The following is a 21,023-nucleotide window of genomic DNA, read 5'->3' on the forward strand; positions in this document are numbered from 1 at the left end:
CCCTCTATAAAATACAGTAACCGCCATGTTGAGGAAGGGGCAGATATTTGATTCTTTGGCAGACATATCCGTTGGACTTTGTTCCAATAGGTACTTTCGTGACTCACGTACATCTAACCTTGCACAATCGTCCTTATCTCTTCATGCATTGACAAATTTGAGGACAATTTACTTCAGATTTATTTATTAATGCATGCGTGCTGATTATACAGTAGCAGCCAAGCAGCAAGTGCTAGCGGTAGCAGGAACAACGATGACAAAGCGTTTTTCCCGGGTTCATCCATACAGTACTACGTATGTTACGTTTACATCATGGCACCATCTGAGATGATGGCCTTCAATTACTATAAACGTACGATACAATGTCACACGTGGTGATTTATTTCCAGGTGGCCACGACAGGGCTCCTCACCATGTGCTGGCCATCGCTCCAGACGATATCTCCCCACGCGTTGTATGGCGAGTTGCTTGACCCTGCCGACAAGGTGATCGCATAGTCAAGCGTCTTGCGCTGCGCGTTGAACGTGAGCCTCATTGGTGCCACCGTGAGCCTAGTGCCGGGCGGCGCGGTGATGGTCACGTCGTACACGGCGTTGGTGTTCGCCCCGACGTTGGTCACGGTGCGGCGTTGCGTTACCTGACCACCGGACCTCGCAAACACCATGGAGAACGCCGGGTAGTTCAGGTCCCCGATGGGCGGCCGACGTGAGCAGTAGGTCGTCGTGCCGTCCCTTGTGAAAATCGCTATCTGGTTTGGTGTGTAGCCAAGGCCGCAGAGGAAGGCGATGTAGTCGTCGGCGGTGGCGTTGTACACAAGGCCAGGGTCGAGAGCGTTGTTGGGGTCAACGTGACCAGAACCGAGCTCAAATGGCCCAGCCGCCCGCCCATTCACTGACGACATGATGGCGTTGCCGCCGTTGTCCACCTCGTAAGCCGTGGTCATCATGGCCGATTTGATCGCCGTAGGGCTCCAATCTGGTCGTGCCACCTTGAGCATAGCAGCGATGCCGCTCACGTGAGGGCACGCCATGGACGTGCCAGAGATGATGTTGAACTCGACACGCCTCGTGTCGATGTTGAGGGAGCTTGGCGAGTTTTCTCCTGTCCATGCGGCGAGGATGTCGACGCCAGGGGCGATTATGTCCGGCTTGAGTATCTCAGCCACAAAGCGGTTAGGTCCACGGCTCGAGAAGGCCGCGACCCTCGGAGCATATGGTGCCGCGAAATTCAATTCTTGCAACCGGGTTCGCCGCCGATTGCGTGTACGAATAGATTGCATTGGCGTCAGCGAAAGTCACTGTTGATGCCGGGATCAAGTCGGGTGAACTCAGGAAGAACTGACCATAGACATTTCTACTTGGAACGATGGCACCAACACCACCGGCTTGTTGGACAGCAGCTTCTTGTGCGGGGGCATAGCCGATCTCGCAAAGAACTATCTTGCCAATGACTATGTTGCGAGAGAGCTTCCCAGGTTCACACAATCTAGAGCCAGCATCACCACTGTATACTAGTGGTATCAAAGAAGCAGCTGTGTTCCGACCTGAGTAGAGGGAGGTGCCGACATAAGTTTCGCCATTTCCGAGGATAACGTTTGCTGGGAACCGACGGTTTATGCTTGACGCACCAACCGTGACCATCCATGGTGCAAGGTTATTAGCAGTAGACATGTTAGGGCCGTCGTTCCCGGCGGCAGCAGAGACAAATATGCCTCTGCGGATGGCATTGAATGCACCAATGGACGTGGGTTCATTGTAGAGTTGTTCACTCCGACCACCCAGGGAAAGAGATATGACATTTACTCTATCTGCAATCGCCTCATCCATGCCCGCGAGGATGTCAGAATCATAACATCCTTTTGCCCAGCACACCTTGTAGATGGCAATATGCGCACGCACAGCCATGCCTTGGGCGGTGCCATTGGCATAGCCAAATAGGTTGGCGCCAGGGACCGCAGATCCTGCGACCGTAGAAGCGGTGTGCGTGCCATGGCCTTCGGTGTCAAGTGGTGACTTTGACTCTTGCGTCTCATCGATGGGGTGGCCTAATGCAGCCTCGTACCCTCTACAGAAATACTTTGCACCGACGAGCTTGTTGTTGCAGTAGGCAGTCGCGTTGAAGGAAGGGGTTGAGATGCAGCGGCCACGGAAGGTGCTCGGCGGCGGAGGCAGTGATGGGTCAACGGTAAAGGACCTACGGTTCTTAGGATAAACACCAGTGTCTACCACTGCGATCACTGCACCAGTGCCACCACCGTTCGATGCCTGTACGAGGCCGTTGGACGGTGAGAGGCCGAGGAAGGAGGGAGACAGAGTGGTCTGCAACTCATTGCGCTTGTCGGGGAAGATGGCAAGGATGCTGGGATGGTGCACGATGTGTGTAGCCTGGTGCTTCGCTAGCTTCGCGGCAAAGCCTGTGGCCGCGTGGGAGTATGCATAGACAAGGCGTGGTGTTGGCTCGCTTAAGTGAGAAGGGAGGATCCCTTGGAGAAAGGAGGTGTAGTGTGCAATGGCGTGCTGGTCCATGCATTGCGAGGCATGAGTTGGAGGTGCCGCATGCACATGTGCAACATGTATGATGTAGGTGGATACATCATGTGTTGCATGCTCAACACCTACTGATGTTGCTAACACTAAGGCATGTAGCAAGCTAAAGATGACCAAGAGTGTCTTGCCCAGCCCCATGGAGACAAATGAGATGTCCGGATGGACCATAGAAATTTGTTTGAGATGCATGGTGTGTGTTGGGAATTGGTGAATCTTATGATAAAGGCATCAAGGGGTATATATACAAGCAAAATAGTACTATTCTAGCTACATAATGACTTTGAGAACACTTCATAGATAGATTAGATGGACTTTCATCTGTTTGTATTTTGTACTTCCTAACGAGGGAGGGAAAATTTTCAAACTTTGCATGTGCACTCTCCGTAATATAGATACTTGATCATTTTAGGTGGAAAAGTTTTTCAAAATTTTGCCTTTTGTTAGAGTCTTTAACCTATGATTCACACAGTCAATTCAATTTTTAGTCATCAACATATTGATAAGAATAAAATTAATCATATGAGTGAATGAATACTTAGCTATCAGTGGCGTAGCCAGGAATTTTTCCTTGGGTAGTCCTAGTTCACACATTCATGTCACATGGTAAAATTTTATTTGCACCATAAAACTGATATATAAATACAAATTTAGTGAAAATACTATAGAAATAATGTCTTCCAACATCCATAAGCGGCTTACTTAACAAGCAAGTTCAAAATGTGCAAATATTACAACATAGAGAGTTCAACAATCAACATAGATCTTACACATAAATAGAAAATTAAAAAGCCACTAATATAACAAATTATAAACCCTACAAACAATAGCAATTAGCATTTAGCACACATTCACTAATCTAACAATTTATAAATTGCATTCTCACTTTCTTAGTTATTCACACTTCACAGACTCATTAATTCTCTAATCACAATTCACAAATCTAGCCATTTAGGCAGCTATTTCTTACCAGGGCTGAGCCACGGAGGGGAAGGGACGGCGGCACGGCGCAACGTCGGCGACTCGGCGCGGACGGCGGTGGCGGCGCCGGCGCGGACAGCGGGGAGCCGGCCAGCTGAGGACGGCGCCGGGCGCCGGCGCGGAGTCGAGGTCTCGAGGAGGCTGGCGGCTAGCGGCATCGGGCTCAGGGCCTCGGGTGAACTGGCGCTGCTGGGCGCTGGCTGGTGGCTGAGACGCTGAGGGCTGGGAATCCTCCAACCCTAGATGTTTCTGGGCTATTTGGGCCTAAATTTGGGGGGGGGGGGGGGGTGGGGGGTCTCTGGGCCAGATTTTGGGGTAGTCCCGAGCCCACAGGGACTACCCCTAGCTACGCCCCTGACTTAGCTTTAATATTTTATTTGGATTAAATTTTAAGATATTATGAATGCAATTTGTCTATGAATTGAAGCATGGCACAATGAGTCTAAAAAAGTAATTAGTCAAACTTGATATTTATAGAGGGAATTGCTAGTTTTCATGTGACTGAGATTTCTCTCAATCTCCGTCACCTCATCCATTTCCATTGGATTTCAATCCAATGGCCAGGGAACCAAGTTCCGGATGAGGAGGAGAAGGGAGAGAAAAGGGGTAACTCATCAATGATAGCGACAACGTTAACGATTTCGTGTTAGTGGGCGGCAGGGTTTAGAGTTTGGAGTAGGTGTTACGGGAGGAAGGGTTGGAAGAGCGGAGAGAGACCGGGTGGAGGGACGGTTTCCCATGACACGGTAAGCGATGAGGTAGCATCGGCGTTGTTGGTTTAGAGGAGGGAGTGGGAAGAGCCCAATTTGGCAAACCTTGCCAGCGCTTGGTGGCGCCCAAAAATGCTAATGTGCATTGATCACGCAATCAGTTTCTATACGTACGGAATATGCATAAAAAAAAGTGTGTGTGTGTATATATATATATATATATATATATATATATACACAAATTTTCATATGTATACATATAAATTTTGTTTGTATACATACAAACTTTGTAGTATACATATAAAGTTTTGTACGTGTATGTATATTTTTCATGTAATTTATATGCCACGCATAAAATTTTTACACACAATATTTTTAGATAAATATACAGATTTTATACGTATATACTTTGCATACATTCGTGCATGCAAAGTTTATACATATGTATACAAAATATATACATATGAATATATACCTATAAGACCAACCGACCGTGCGGCTGCGCACGCACGGCTGGTCACATATCAGCGGCATTCGGTGGCGCAGCGCCAATGAGGTCGGGAGGGGGGATGAGGTGGGAGAGGCAACGTCGCGTGAGGAAACGAGCAGGCAAGCTCGCATGCATTGCAGGGTGGAAGGGGAAACAGATCAGGTAAAATATCCATGATGCATGAATCTAGACACGATATGAGCCATTCAAAAGTCACTGAAATCTCTTTGGTATTTTCGAGTGAGACCAGACACCCCGTTATAGTAAATCATTGTATGGCTGAAATAAATCTAAATATTACTTCATATTTTATATTTAATTTGGTCATGACCAAAAACTGAACTATATATATGACCAAATTAAATTCTATAAAGTTCCAAAAACAATTAAATACTCCTATAGAATTAATACTTCCAATCAAATAGTTCAGTTTTTGGTCATATGACCAAATTAAATTCTATAAAGTTCCGAAAACAATTAAATACTCCTATAGAATTAATACTTCCAATCAAATGTGGAATTAACGGCAAGCATGTTGGGTTCTTATAGGAATCCACCACTCATTTCTGTTCTACTATTGTGGTTTCAATATTTTTGTAACGCAGAATTGAGCTCTTATACATATCTAATTGCGTAACGCTTTCGATGATGCTTGCTATGCCGACTTTAACGAACATATTGTTCACTTGTTCAGCGTTTTCCATTCCTTAATGATTTGAATCGATTATTTAGGTTTGTAGAGCAACTAGCTGAATTAAATCCCTAGATGTTATTGAATTGTTGCTTTGTTGCTGATAAGTTATTAATTACGGACAAGCTAATACATCAATTGTTTTGGAGAGCTTTAGCTATGGACTATGGTGCCTATGCATGTATACTTTCTTTTGGATAAGAGAAGTCAGGGCTATATCCTTTGTGCTATAAACTGTAACTGTCTATAATTCTAACCAGAATTACGCAAAATTCGTATGAATGGCCTATAAGAGTGCTTTAGGTGGCGCACCAGAACATCGTTCGATTCAAGGGCATGTTCTAAAACCAGCTTTACGATCTAGTTCTTGTAGATTGTGATGTTGATAGTTTCTAGATTATCACATCGTGGTCCGTTGGTACGATTGATCGGATTCTTCATGTCCTTCGAGAAAAAAATACCTTAGAAATAACGACGTCAAACGAAGTTTGTACTTCATTAAGGTACTTGATACGACACATTCTGAAATTTGCAATGACTTTCCCACTCGATGTCACCGTACTAGGTAAAATTGGGGACCAATCAATCCGTGCTAACTTAGGTACAAGTAGGGGTGTAATGGGCCTAACTTTTTAATCTATAAAATTCAAAGGGTGAATCTAAAAGGCGTGGTTTGAAATTTTAAACTTTCGAGGTAAAAGTATTTAAGGGATGAGTTGGTTTGTGAACATCCCATAAATTCTAACCCATTACCACCTCTAGGTACAAGTTTGAAATTGGAGTTTAAGCAAACCTAATAGCATGTAGGGATACAAGTGGTCTACTCTATCCTTTATCTGTGCAAATTAAATCCCATTTTTCGCGTGCGGCTGAAAATCTCAACCACACGTGAGAAACAAACGCACCCTAAGGGACGTACTCCGGATACGCACACCTAGCTTGGCATCCTGACCCATATAGACTCCGTTGGCCTATTTGAACTTCTTACAAGCGAGATGATGTTTATCTCGTTCTAGGTTCCAACCAAGCCGAATATTTGTAAGGGTGCAAAACAACTCGAGGGTGGCCTAGCCCATCCAATCGCTGCGGCGGCTGCCTCAGCGCATTGGCATCACATCCATCTCTATCTTCGACCGGTGCACCGGTCTAGCCGAGTGGTGGAGTGCCCACACCGCCCAGTAGCTCCACCTCGCTTGTCCCCATTGCACCACCCATTGACGGCGCACCGCTCGGCTGGCAGCTACCCACCCTCACCGACTCCGTCAACGAAAGGAAGACACGCTAGCTAACTCGCGCCCTTAGGCCTTACCTGTCCATCGTTGCTACCTTTTATTTTCTACTCCATCTTAAAATATAAGTGGGATAAAAATTGAACAGAGAGATGTTGCATGCATAGATAGATAAATATGATGTGTGCTGAGAACTTCTAACGTTTTACCACGTGTCCGGCGTCTGGAGGGAAGCATTTTCGAAAGGAAGTGAGGACCCCTCTGATGGGAAGAAAATTATACAGGACCTAAAGGAAAAGTTTGGCACTCTGCACTTGAGCTCATATAGAAGATGACTACATCAAGATTCGTGTGGACACATGACACTCCAGATGAAAAGTCTTTCTGGATGGGTATAATTTTCTTCCCCCGTCTGATGGACCAGACATCTAAAGCCTGGCCCATCGGGCAGTGACTCCCCCCGCAGACGTGGGCACAACATCCGAGAACACTGGGTATAAAATATATATGGCCAAAAGGTTTGCCCGTCATGGCCCGGCCCAGGCACGGCCCACCAGCCAACGGGCCGGCACGGCCCGATCGGCACTTTGTGCCGGGCCGTGCCAGCCCATGGGCTGCACCTCCCGCCCAGGCACGGCCCATCAGCTATCGGGCCGTGCCGGCCTGAAGGCACGGGTGGCCCATCGGGCCTTTTTTAAAATAAGTATATTTTTCGTCCCTTCTCTTTGGGTTGTTACATATGTATAGCTAAAATAAGTCTAATTTCTATCCCTCCTCTTTGGGCTGACATATATATAGCTAAATAAGTCTATTTTCCATCCCTCCTCTTTAGGCTAGCATATGTATAGATAAAATAAGTCTAGTTTACATCCCTATTCTTTCGTCCATGGCATATAATATGTCTATTTTTACTCCCCTATTCTTTTTTTTGTGTATCGGGCCTGGCTGCCGGCCCATCGTACCGTGCCGGCCTAGTCATGCTAGGCCGGCCCAACGTGCCGGTGGAGGGGCCCAGACACGGCCCGGTGGTCAGGCCGGGCCGGCACGGGCCTGACCTCCGTCGGGCCATGCCATGCTTGGGCCAGACCAAAATGCCGTGCCATGGGCCGGACCGTCGGGCCTCGGGACTTTTGGCCATTATAAAAGGCTCCTCCCCGGAAAACGCTGCCCCGCCCTGCCCCCATTTCCAGATATAGAAAACCCACGCGACCGCCGCGAGCGCGAAGCAACAAAGGCGCGCGCGACAAGACGACGCGCTGAGGAGAGAGAGGAAGAGGAGGAGCGCCCTTCCCCTTCCCCTCCACCCGTTCGTCCGATCGGTCGCCCCGGATCGCGAGCCAGCTAGCCGATCGCCGTCCTGCAGGTATGGTCGGATTCCTTGCGATCGCGGTGATTTTAGATTTTTCCTTTTCTTTTCTGCATGTCGCGTCGCCGCTGATCGGGGGCGGCTTTTTCTTGTTTTTGTTTTTGGGTGCGGGGGATAGAGGGATCGATTAATTCATCATCATCATTCATGAGCTGCTGCGTGTGGCCCAAATTGATGGCATTTTGAATTTCCTTAGCAGAGTATTAGTGCGTGTGTGTGATGCTTTTGCCTTTTGCTAAAATTGGGAGAATGCGGGGGATATGCCTCTGCCGTGTTCGGCGGAATTACCATTCGGTGTGAGCGATTGTGCTGTGGTGGTAGATTCGATCGTTTCCTTGGTAGCCGCGTGGGAGGTTTGCCTTGATTTGGTTAATTTTCAGGTGATTCGCCCCGATGCATGTGAGATGTAACTGATGCGAAAAATGTTTGGCCAATGCTCTTACGATGTTCAGAACCCGGCTTGGATTTGGAGCGATGGTGCATCGTATTCGCTCTGTGGATGAGTAATGGTGGAGCCTAAGAAATCCCGATGACGATGGGTGTGGTGTCAAGGGAGGTATTGCCTGCATGCGAGAGGCTTTGCTTCCTTTGCCCGTCATTGCGCACGAGGTCTCGGCATCCGGTCAAGCGATACAAGAAGTTGCTCTCAGAAATCTTCCCTAAGTCACAGGTGAAACCCGCTGTAGATGTTCATGGATAAATTAGGCTTTGTTCTGTATCCTACATTTGCACATTATGGATCATATTGTGTAGTTTGAGGTTTGCTTATTTCATCCTGATCGATTTGTTGGTTCCTTAGGTTCCTTCTGTATCATACTCCAACAAAAGTTGCTTATTTTAGTACCTCTCGTTGTAGTACAGATTGGTACTAATAACGCAATTACAAAAAGAAGAAAATCTATGTTCCGCAAGTTCTACTGTTGTATATCAGTATATGTGCACAGTTAAAAGTTCAAATACATCCCCATATAAACCTATCTGGGGAAGCGAGAGTAACACACCTATAAATGTTTTCTTTTTCTTTCTTTTTTTTGGAAAAGGCTATAAATGTTGTCTTGTTCTTTTAGGATGAAGAACCCAATGACCGAAAGATCGGCAAATTGTGCGAATATATTTCGAGGAATCCTTTGCGTGTTCCAAAGGTGTAATTCTCTTTCTCATCTCTTTTATATATTATTTCACTGCCATGATTCATCTAATAATTTTAGAAAGTGAATTATTATCGAGTGCTTATTAATCATCAGAAGAAGCTGCAGGGCATGCCTCATTTTCTGTTCATATCTATATCCCTCCCAAAAGTCAATCAATTGTGCAACATGCTGACTTTCTTAGTTAAAACCAGTGGGTACTTTTCATACAGAACATTTGGGCATGCCTTTTTTCACATATCTAGCTTTATTCTGATGGTTTATGTTCAATCTGAAGCAAGGTATATCCTAATTTTCTTCTAGAAAAAAGATATATCCTACTTTAAATCTGTAAAAAATCGTATTTTATCGAAAAACCAATGATGTATTATCAAAATTTAAGATTTTGGAGTTACTTCTTTCCCCTATTCATGAATTTGATCCTTTTGTCTTCATTGAAAATTGTTCTTGCACTTTGACAGATTACAGTTTATTTAGAGCAAAAATTCTACAAGGAATTGAGAGTTGAGCATTTTGGGTCAGTGAAAGTTATCATGGCAATTTACCGAAAGGTGATATGTTCTTGTCAGGAGCAACTGTAAGTTATTTTTGCTTATAAACATAGTTACATACTTACATGTGCTCCCTTGAATATATTGCTGAAGGTTCCATAGGCAATGCGTTGGATTTCTGTAATATCCATCTCTTAACAATTTCATCATACTGCAATCTATCTATTATATAATTAAAGGAATAGAAAAAGGAGCCTCCACGTTCGCTCTCATAACCTAGAAATTCTCACATTAATCGGAGAAAAAGAAAACAGAGTCCATATAGAAATACAATTTAGAAATAGCTGAAATTCGGAATTAAAAAAATAAGGAATATTAGAAGAGGAGACTAGAGTCCATATAGAAATACACTTTAGAAATAGTTGAAATTCGGAATTAAAAAATAAGGAATATTAGAAGAGGAGTATAGAGTCCATATAGAAATACAATTAGGGAATAATAGAAATTCTGAATTAAAAATAAGGAATATTAGAAGTAGAGTATAGAGTCCACATAGAAATACAATTAGGAAATAACCGAAATTCGGAATTAAAAATAAGAAATATTAGAAGTAGAGTATAGAGTCCATATAGAAATACAATTAAGAAAAAAAATAGAAATTTGGAATTAAAAAATAAGGAATATTAGAAGTAGAGTATAGAGTTCATATTAGAATTTAAAACCAACTAAAATTCGGAATAAAAAGGAGCCTCCACGTTCGCTCTCATGGCCTAGAAATTCTCACATTAATAAGAGAAAAAGAAAAAGCAGAGTCCATATAGAAATACAATTTAGAAATAGCTGAAATTCAGAATTAAAAAATAAGAAATATTAGAAGAGGAGACTAGAGTAGTTATTACACATTAGTAGTTTTGAAAAGTTATTGCAAAATTTAAAAGAGTAAAATACACGGCCGGTCCTTAAAGTTGGAGCGATGTGTCACTTAGGTCCATAATCTAGGAAAATCGTCATTCGGGTCCGTGATCTTGTTTAAGTGAATCATTTAGGTCCAAAGCGCCTTTGACCAGGTTGACTGGCTTACGTGGCCGTCCACGGTGGCAGCATATTTGCATTTTAGCCCCCCGCATCTTGGCTCTCCCATATCCGATCCAACCATTCTCCCCCAAATCCTCCTCGGCTCCTCCTGTGTGATTTCTAGGGTTAGCGATTGCAACGGCGATTGGGTGGCGGTGTAGATGTGGCGGCGGCCGCGAGGACAACAACGACGATGAGGAGGGAGGCGCGTACGGCGGCAACGGCAAGGGAGAACAAGCGTTCGTTGTCCTCATGGTGTCGTCAGCGGCCGCGTCGGCCTCCACCTCCGCGACGGTGTCTGGCTCGGTCCCCGTGGGGCTGGCGGCTAAGAACCTGAAGTTGATGCACAAGGGCGCGCAGGACCTCAACCTGGCGTTCCCGCATCACCACGGCCGCGCCCTGTAGTCGCCGGAGTTCACGGCGTTCCCGAGCTTGGAGAGTAGCAACATGTGCAACCCCGGAGGCAACATGGCGGTGGCGAACGGCGTCGGTGGCAGGGGCAGTGTGGGTGCGTGTTCTCGGCGATGGAGTTGCTGAGGAGCATCGGCTGCTACGTTCCTCTGCCTCAGATGGGGCCGCTAGGGATGCCGGCGGAGTATGTAGCCGTGGGGTTCCATCTCGGCGAGTTCCGCATGCCGCCACCGCCATAGCAGGAGCAACAACAAGCTCAGACCGTGCTCGGTTTCTCCTTGGACACGCACAATGCCGGTGCAGGCGACGGCTCCGGGGTGTTCGGCGGGTGCAGCCAGTGGCTCATGCATGCATGCGTGGTGGTCAGCAACTGACAACATGTGGAGATAGAGAAATGAGATAGAGACAAGGGGGAGCCAAGATGGGAGGGGGGCTAAAATGCAAACATGCTGCCACCGTGGACGGCCACGTAAGCCAGTCAACCCAGTCAAAGGCGCTTTGGACCTAAATGATTCACTTAAACAAGACCGCGGACCCGAATGACGATTTTCCTAGATCATGGACCTAAGTGACACCTCGTTCCAACTTTAAGGACCGGCCGTGTACTTTGCTCAATTTAAAATTATGTTGTCATTGTAATATATTTTAATAATATAATGAGAAAACATATATGCTATTATATGAGAGAAAATATGATGATGCTAGCCGCGCAATCTGCGCGGGCCACCATGCTAGTTAAATTATAATTTTATCAATGATAATTTTGTTTGCTTTAAATACTTAATTTCTGGTGTGGCAATTATATTCTCAATTATATATATGTATTAGTGTTTTTTTTTGGGTGAAGTCATCTATTTGGGTGGACTTTCCTCTGGCAATCAGTGGAGTTTACAAGATGTATTTGTTGCATTTCTTTTGGTTATATTAGTGTGAATAATTGCTATAATGGATGGACCGCTGTTTTGCAGGCCTCTTTTCGCCAATAGCTTGCTAAACATCGTAGAAGCCCTATTGGAACAGAACAGACAGGATGACTTGCGGACAATAGCGTGTCGAACACTTTTTTACTTTGTAAACAACCAGGTATTTTAACATTCGGGTAGGCATCAATTTACAAGGTGAAATGGTCTTGAGATTTACGTGTATCTTCCGATAAAACTCTCTTTTGAGAAAATTTTGAGTTCTGTTACATCTTCTCATTACAGGTTGACAGCACATACATGTTCAATTTAGAGAGCCAAATCCCTAAACTATGTCAACTGGCCCAAGAGATGGGTGAGAAGGAGAAGATATCCATTGTTCATGCAGCTGGCCTCCAAGCCCTTTCATCCATGGTACCTCTCCTGTTATGCCTTCCTTGTGTTGCTGTAGGTTCATGTTTATCTTGTTCTCTGCACGGCGCTTTTTTTACGTTGCCAACCAAACGGATGATTTGCTGGTACCATCCTGAATCTTTTCAAAATGTTTCTTTCATTCGTATATCATACTAACATTCTGGCTCGTTTTTTTAAGGGAATTCAGAATTCCATTAAATAGTACTTCCATTCTAAACCATCCATTTCAACCGAATTACATGTTGGACCATATATCGTTACCAAAGTGGCAATTTGGACCAAGTCTGAAGTCATGTTTTCACTTTGTTTCAGTTTGGGCCAGCGGTCCACCCGATAAGTGAGAAAGAAATGGAGGCGGCACTTTGGTAACCCATAACGGTTTAACAAACCGTTGGGAGTGTGATTACCGCCATCTTATAATTTAGAAAATTACATGATTACCGCGAGGTATACCGTCTTTTAAAAAACTGAAAAGGTTACCACACATGATAACCGCGACAATCTAAGGATATCTTCAGGGCAAGTAAAACGAAATACATATTATTGTATGATTAACTAAGTATTAACATAATTTTTATATAATTTTTTTTAAAAAACATATCATTTAGCCGTTTAAAAAGCGTGCGTGTGGATATATATATATATATATAAGAGAGAGAGAGAGAGAGAGAGAGAGAGGGGGGGGGGGGGGGGGGGCGGTGGCTTGGGAAACTGAGAAGGTTGAGCTGGGAAAAGTCGGACAACCGACGAAAAACGAGAGTTTTCCTAAGAATACACAGCCAGCAATCCCCCCCCCCCCCCCCCCCCCCCCCCCCTCGTTCCCATCGCCGGCGCCACCAAGGGAGGGAGTCAGAGCTTCAGAGGGGAGGCGGTGCTTGGTATGGAAGCGGAAGTCGTGCTCAAGGGCACCTTCTCGCTGTCAGGCAACCGCCACTTGCTCGCCGATGTAGCTCGAGCACGGAGATGGAGCTCAAGTATGAGGTGACACAAGCGTAGATGAGCTCGAACACGGGGGACCGTTGCTCCATCTGACCCAATGCCGGGATGGCGGCTCGATTTGGAAGGGAGTAGGAGCAGATGGCGGCCGGCTGGCTGATGTGGAGGAGAGCAAGAGGGGGCAAGTGCCGGAGCCTGGGTCGCCCCCAAGATCGATCTCCTCGGCGACCAAATAGCTCACCGTCCACCTCCATGCCCATTGCTTGAGAGCTTCGCCCGCCGCTAACACAGTCCCCTCGCTCGAGCTCAACCTCCGTTTTCGCAGCCACTACCCCCAAGTATGGGCGCCGCCGCTGCCTGGGATGGGAGGACACCGGCCAGAGTTTTGGTGGGAGAGAGATGGAGAGGAAGAGGCAGTCAGAACTCCAGAGTGCAACGAAATGCAATTTCATCTAATCCCAGAGTGAAAACATTGTTGAAGCGCTCCAGAATGAAACTTTGGTAACGATAGGTGCCCGATGTGTAATTTTTCTCTCATTTTATCACCTCAACAAACATTGGACCTTGCACCATGCTGCCTAGGGATGGATTTATCTATATTCCCTCTCAACATTCCTGCAAAACCCCAAAAAGAATGTTCTTTCGTTTTCTGCTCTGCTACATATTCGTCGCTTGCTATTTTTACCGCAGAATTTTCATGCCTAATACCCACTGGTATGGATTGCAGGTGTGGTTTATGGGTGAGCATTCCCATATCTCTGCAGAGCTCGACAACGTAAGTGTGGTTTTTTCCATTAAGCTGGTGGCAATAAAAGATAATCATACGAATATACGATTAGTTCAGCACAACCTTTTAATTTCAAAGAACTTTTAATTTGTTACCAATTTGAGTAACAAAAACAATTTATGAACCTTTAATCGTTCCATATTATAAATTAAAATAGATTACCTGAGCAAGAAACCGAATACCTTATGGCTTGCACATGCCTTCTTTACCTCCTAGTTTATCTTCCTTCAGACCTCGTAACACAAAGCTTCTACTTATGTCAATTAATCGTTAACTCTACTGAGACCACATGACCTAAGGTCCACAGTGATGTAACCAGAATTACTGCCATTCTGCCAACCTACCTCTATTCTCAGACATCATAATTTGATTGCACAGGTTGTCTCTGCAGTTCTGGAAAACTACGAGAGCCCATATGCAAATTCTGATAATGATGCTGCCATTGAGGATAGAAGGACTCAGTGGGTGAGTGAAGTTCTCAAAGCTGAAGATCATGAACCTTCCGGTATTACCATTTTGACAAGGGTTCCTTCATGGAAAGCCATTAGAGCTCCCCGCGGTGAATTAAGCCTGACAACGTAAATAAGTTTAGTCATGGAATTTTTTTATTTTCATGTTATATTAAGCTTCTCTATGTCTTATCTCTTTTAAATCATTTTCCCAACACAGTGAAGAATCAGAAAGTCCAAATTTTTGGTCAGGGATTTGTCTGCACAACCTTGCTAGAATATCCAGGGAAGCAACAACAGTCCGACGAGTTCTGGAAGCTATATTTCGTTATTTTGATAACAACAATCTGTGGTCGCCTTCTAAAGGACTTGCATTGTGTGTCCTTTTGGATATGCAAATTGTGATAGAGAAATCTGGTATTCAGTGCTTCCTGAATCTTCTATTTTTTTTCCTTTCAGATGCATTCCTCTTATTTGCTGTAATAAGTTTTATACTTCTATGGTATTTAAATAATCTACATGAGCACTATTATCTTGAATAGTTGCTTATGCTGATAAGTGATAGATACATTATTGGCTGACAGGACAGAATTCACATATATTGTTATCCATGTTAGTCAAGCATCTTGAACACAAGAATGTATTGAAGCAGACAGATAAGATTCTGGACATTATTGAGGTCACAACACGCCTTGCCGAGCACTCCAAAGCTCAATCTTCTACTGCACTAATGGCTGCAATAAGTAATATGGTCAGGCATTTGAGTAAAAACATGCAGCTCTTGGTCAGTGATGTAGGTCCTGGGGATGGCATGGTTATGAATGACAGATATGGGAAAGCCACCGATGAATGTCTTGTTCAGTTGTCTAGAAAGGTCAGTTTTCCTGTGAATATGTTTTACCAGCATAAGTGCATTGCTTTCTTTCCTTTTAGCTATGCATATAGCTGCACTCTACAGATCATTTTGCACCCACCATCCATGTAGGTGCTCCTTCAATTGATCTATATACTCTTCAGGTAGGCGATGCTGGGCCTATCCTTGATGCGTTGGCTGTTGTCCTGGAGAACATTTCAAGTACTACACCTGTTGCACGGTCCACTATTGCTGCAACATATCGTACAGCTCAAATAATTGCATCATTGCCAAATCTGTTATACCAGAGCAAAGTAAGTTGATTTACAATATTTTTATTCCTTTCTTTTATGACTCTACAAATTGTTCAACAATATATACTACACCTTGTAGGCATTTCCTGAGGCGTTATTTCATCAATTGCTTTTGGCAATGGTCTATCCAGATTGTGAGACACATTTAGGGGCACATCGGATTTTCTCTGTTGTTCTTGTTCCTTCTTCTGTCTCTCCATGCTCATTTTCAGGCTCTTCACAAACAAGCAAGATTGGTATTAAAAGGACATTGTCTAGGACTACATCTGTTTTCTCATCTTCTGCTGCTCTGTTTGGGAAATTGAAAAGAGATGTGTTTTCATTTCGTGAAAATTCACGCCTGGATGGCACTAATCTAATCCCTATCAGTGAGGATTCAGACCAGATAAACGGGAATGATCCAAAACTATTCAAATCACAGACCATTCAAAGGATGTATAGTGCAAAAGATAGTTTTGTAACACCTTCATCAGAAATAAGTAATTTGAGTGGGACAACTCAGGAAACAGTAAGTGCTAGACTCTGATTTCTTGTAGCTAACATGGTTATTTATTAACTGTGCCTCTTTCTGGTGGAAAAAAGAATGTTTATTCATTTACACGCAGGATCCAGTCACCCTCATGCTGAGTGGTCGTCAGGCTATCCTTCTGCTTTCCTCCTTGTGGACTCAGGCACTTTCACCTGAAAATGTTCCACGAAATTATGAAGCAATTTCTCATACTTATTGTTTGATGCTACTGTTTTCTGAAGACAAGGTGAGAGAACCCATTGGCCCATTCCCTCTACTTCATATCTGTATTTTGCATTATCGTCTCTATTGCCCTCTTCCTCTATGTATAGATAGACCTTGATATTAGGGATTATGTAGTATTCACGTATTGACACCATTTGCAAAGCTCGACTTAATGAGCAATCAACTTAGCACAGGAAATGACAACATAAAGACATAAACGATCACATGATATAGTACCCTCCATGGAATGTTGGGTTATAATACATTGCCACTTGTCAATCAAATAGTAATTCATGGTAATAACATCTTTTCTCTTATTTCATAAGCTTTTGAATGGTTGCCAGATTATAGATCAAGAATGACCATGTTTCAGCACTTGCACAATTAAATGTTAATATAATACATAATATAATGTAATAATCACCCATATTTTTTTCTGATGTGAATATTTAATCTGAATGTAACTTTCCATATTAAATTTTGCTGATCAATTTTTATTTGATTTATTTTTATTGCATCTCTCTGTTACTTGGCTTAATTGCCACCCTATTGCAGAAATCATGTCTTGAAGTTCTTGTTGGCAGCTTTCAGCTTGCTTTTTCATTGCAAAGCATTTCATTACAAGCAGGTACACACCAGTATTTTATTCCCATCACAGTATTGGATCTTACTTCACAAAGCAACAATTACTTTTTTGTTCATTTGTTCTCTGTAGTGATTGTTCGGCTTACTCTATGACTCTTATCATAGATTCTCCATGCCATGCTACAAGCAATAGAAGTAATGTGCTGTTATGTAATTCCTTCAGAAGTTGTATATTCATAATGCATTCGATCAACATATTTTTCAGGTTTTTTGCCACCATCACGCAGGCGTTCACTCTTTACTATGGCAACTTCTATGCTTGTGTTTTTCTCGAAAGCTTTTGGCATTCCATCTCTCATTCCGCTAGTGAAAGATTTGTTGACTACAAGCATAGTAAGTGAAATTATGCTTGCATAGTTCATTATGATGTGCATGGTGATCTAGTGAGCATTTTTACCATCAATAGATAGTCCTTGGAGAGATTATGTCTTCGCAAACAAATTTACATAAATTTGACTAACATAAATACATAATCAAACCATACAGATAAATGTCTACTCATTCGCAAACAACAGTATGTAATTTCTTAATGCAAATTCTTTTGCGAGAATAATTGAAATTGTTGAGTGAATGGTTAGCATACTCTCCCTCAGTTAAAAGAATGAGACATGGGGTGCAGTTACCCATGGCACATTTGCACCTAAGTTCTTGTGTACTAAAAGATGTTTTGCAGTCAATACCAGATCAATTCTAACCACTGTGATGCCATAAAAAAATCTACTTTTGTCAGTTGCAAATTAATCTCTAGAATGTAATGTTAAATATTTAACTGAGTTTTAAGTGGAGCCTTTGATGCTTAGAATATCTTTATACAAAGATGCACAACCCTCTTGCCTATTCTCAAAACATTGATGCCGTGAATATATATATATTTTTTTCACATGCGTGTGGTTATCCATTTTATTTTAAGATGTCATATGTTGTGTTACTATCTGATAAGCAATGTGTTTGCCAGGTTGATCCATTTCTTCGTCTAGTTGAAGACTGCAAATTGCAGGTTGTTGAGTCTTGCTTGACAGTTTACGGTTCAAAAGACGACGATGATCTTGCTTTGAAATCTCTCTCAAACATCAACATCAATGATCAGTCAAAACAGGCATCAGTTTCTCTTATTCTCGATAGTTTGAAAGATTTATCGGAGGTAAATCACAAGAAGAGTCTGATGAACATTTGTCTTGATACCTTTTATTGCTGTGATTGCTAATTTCGCACTATTGGTGGTACCGCAGGCTGAATTGTCTACTATAAGAAAGCAATTGCTTGAGGAGTTCTCAGCAGATGATGCCTGTCCCCCCCTGGGTTCTCACTCGAATGAATCTACTTCACAATCTCCTGCATATAATGCTAAGTTGCACCAAAAATCGTTGGAGGTGATCAACCTTGTTTACAAACACATGCCATCCTTTTATTCTTGTTTTCTTATATTACTGTGGTAATTATTATGCAGGTTATTCCTGTCGGCTTTATTTTTGAGGATGATACCCTAGTTGAACCAGCTAACAGCTTAGCAGAACCTCAATTGCAACAACCTTTGGACAATGGCCTTATTGATGTGAATCAGCTTCTTGAATCAGTATGTACTTATTTCCCGCTTGCTAGCTTTACTCTGCTTAAAATATGATTAATGAAATATGGAGGTACCCTTATTAATATAATCATTCAATCAATAACTATGAATATGGAATCTTACTCGATGGTAAAACTGAACATTTTCAAGATGTACTGATATATGCTAAAAAGAGGTTATAACTTCCGCAGGTTGTGGAAACATCTCGGCACGTTGGAAGACTATCAGTGTCAACAAACCTTGATTTGCCTTTTAAGGAGGTAGCAAACCGATGTGAAGCTCTTTTGATCGGAAAGCAGCAAAAGCTATCTGTCTGCATGAGCGTCCACCAAAAACAGGTTAGTGACCTTCAGAAAGATCACAGACAACTTGAGATGTCTACAGTTAAAAAGATGAAAATGGTACAGAACACTATTTGTGGAATGGGGCAGTTAGACTATGTCAAATGGTAAATTGGTGCATTTTGAAATCTCATGAAGTGAAGCAAGCAGCCAAGCACTCTTCCGTTGTAGGAGTATGTAATAAAGAAATAAGTTTTACTTTTGCGATGCTTGATATTTCAGCAGATCTAATAGGTAATTGTAATAAAGGTAAACTAAGGAAAAATATGCTTTTAGGCTTTCAATATATAACACAATCATACCTTTTTAGCTTGTTAGTTGTTATTGTGGGAACCTGAATTGCACACGATTCTCTCAAGGTCATAACATATTTGACTTTTCTTTGGTCTTTCTTCTTTTTTTGAGGTGAAAGTCTTTCTTCTCCAGTTTACACTCACAGATTCTTGGGACTTTGCAGGATGGTGAATCACCCATGGACAAGCTTGGGTCACCTCAGCAAATTTCTCCAACGGCTGGGTTTGTATCAACGAACGACGAGCAATGCCACTCTGATTTCTGTAAGCTGCCGGTCCTGAGTCCCTACGATAAATTCCTTGCGGGCTCTGGCTGCTAAGATGAATGTTACTTGGGGAATCGAAGAACACAGCCCGGCAAAAAGAATCGAAGAACACATTGTTGGCCCAATGTCTATCGACTAACAAAGAAAGGATACCTCAAAACCTTGGATATTCGGTGGTTTCTTGATTCATGCCTTCATGTATCCTTGTTATGCAAGATAAGATAATTGTTTGTATCTGGGCTCCCCGTTTTGTGTCACGTGTTGATTCGTACATGGCAGTAAGTTCATCTGCTCAATCGGGCAACCCTTTCTTACTCATGAGAAGGAATATCAATTTTGGTGATTCTGTGGAAGGAATGAAATACTGTCAGCTCCAACAATGGCCTTCTTCGGCTGCAGGGTACAGCCTATGCATTCGCTGTTGTTGACACAAGACACTGTACAGGCTACAACGCGCAGCCAGCCATGGGGAATGCAGCAGAACGAGCCCAAATATTGATTTTGTTGTTGTTATTGTTGATAGGGTTTTTTTAGAAACAAATCATAATAATTGAGGTTTTATATTACGGATTCTTCAATACTTAAGGTTTTGTGAAACTTACTAGATTTAAGAAGTTACGGCAATTTCAAACAAAGCCTAAGTGGTTGTACACTTTTATGTCTAAATTGACTCTACTAAATTTCAGTAGTGCCAAATTTTGGCATTGTCCAATACTGTTTACGTCACAAAATATGACTATCCAGTACTGGATGTGACACATTCTAATACTACGAATCTAGACAGAAGTCATAGTATTAACATGTGTTTCATCTAGTACACTCTGTTTCATATTATAAGTCGTTTGATTTTTTTTCTTAGTCAAAGTTCTTTACGTATGACTACTAAGTTTATAGAAAAAATTAGCAACATCTATAACACCAAATTAGTTTTATTAAATTTAATATTAAATAAATGTTGATAATATGTTTGTTTTATATTGAAAATATTAGTATATTTTTCTATAAATGTGATCAAACCTAAAGAAAATGTTTTTCTTTAATGAAGAAAAAATCAAACGACTTATAATATGAAACGAATAAAATACTATATAACAACATTTTCGGATAGAGGAAGAATTTGATAAGGCTATGATGTGCAAGTTATTACCTTTATAAGTTTTTATGAGAAGAAGATTCTAAAATTACCAAATCTTAAGAGTCAACTTTTGACAATATTTAGATGGTTACATTTGCTAAATTTTAGCTTTAAAATGAACAGCCCCCTAAAATCAGGCGTTGGACAGGATAACATCGTGAGAAAGTTTGTTTCGTTTTCCGCGCACATGTTTCCCAAACTATTAAACAGCGTGTGTTTTGCAAAAAAAAATTCTA

The 21,023-nt window shown here is 42.6% G+C and overlaps 1 protein-coding gene and 1 pseudogene across 5 annotated transcripts; one reads left to right on the top strand and one right to left on the bottom strand.

The window, feature by feature from the left end:
• Positions 1-264: 264 nt before the first annotated feature.
• On the bottom strand, positions 265-2,742 carry LOC127761566 (subtilisin-like protease SBT1.4; annotated as a pseudogene).
• A 5,088-nt stretch (positions 2,743-7,830) lies between these two features.
• On the top strand, positions 7,831-20,348 carry LOC127763484 (protein SEMI-ROLLED LEAF 2-like). Of its 5 annotated transcripts, none has more exons than XM_052288199.1 (20): positions 7,831-8,007; positions 8,391-8,680; positions 9,078-9,152; positions 9,620-9,735; positions 12,103-12,217; positions 12,340-12,468; positions 14,132-14,179; positions 14,570-14,769; positions 14,861-15,057; positions 15,225-15,514; positions 15,658-15,807; positions 15,887-16,315; positions 16,413-16,562; positions 17,096-17,168; positions 17,391-17,518; positions 18,141-18,326; positions 18,415-18,555; positions 18,633-18,758; positions 18,944-19,090; positions 19,551-20,348. In XM_052288199.1, exons 2-20 carry the CDS (start codon positions 8,540-8,542, stop codon positions 19,704-19,706), a joined length of 2,997 nt encoding a protein of 998 aa, XP_052144159.1. In that variant the 5' UTR covers positions 7,831-8,007; positions 8,391-8,539; the 3' UTR covers positions 19,707-20,348. The 5 variants fall into 5 exon arrangements, with proteins under 5 accessions (XP_052144159.1, XP_052144157.1, XP_052144160.1 ...); XM_052288197.1 differs by having other exon boundaries at positions 8,463-8,680; XM_052288200.1 differs by having other exon boundaries at positions 8,463-8,680; positions 14,583-14,656.
• Positions 20,349-21,023: the final 675 nt, after the last annotated feature.

The sequence above is a fragment of the Oryza glaberrima genome, chromosome 2 (assembly GCF_000147395.1).
Source record: "Oryza glaberrima chromosome 2, OglaRS2, whole genome shotgun sequence".
Classification (NCBI taxonomy): domain Eukaryota; kingdom Viridiplantae; phylum Streptophyta; class Magnoliopsida; order Poales; family Poaceae; genus Oryza; species Oryza glaberrima.

Bases quoted from the DNA above. Each gene is read 5' to 3' on its own strand.
- LOC127763484 (XM_052288199.1), top strand. From the start codon at position 8,540: ATGACGATGGGTGTGGTGTCAAGGGAGGTATTGCCTGCATGCGAGAGG. The intron at 8,681-9,077 runs GTGAAACCCGCT...TTGTTCTTTTAG, and splicing joins AAATCTTCCCTAAGTCACAG to GATGAAGAACCCAATGACCG. The intron at 12,469-14,131 runs GTACCTCTCCTG...TATGGATTGCAG, and splicing joins TCCAAGCCCTTTCATCCATG to GTGTGGTTTATGGGTGAGCA.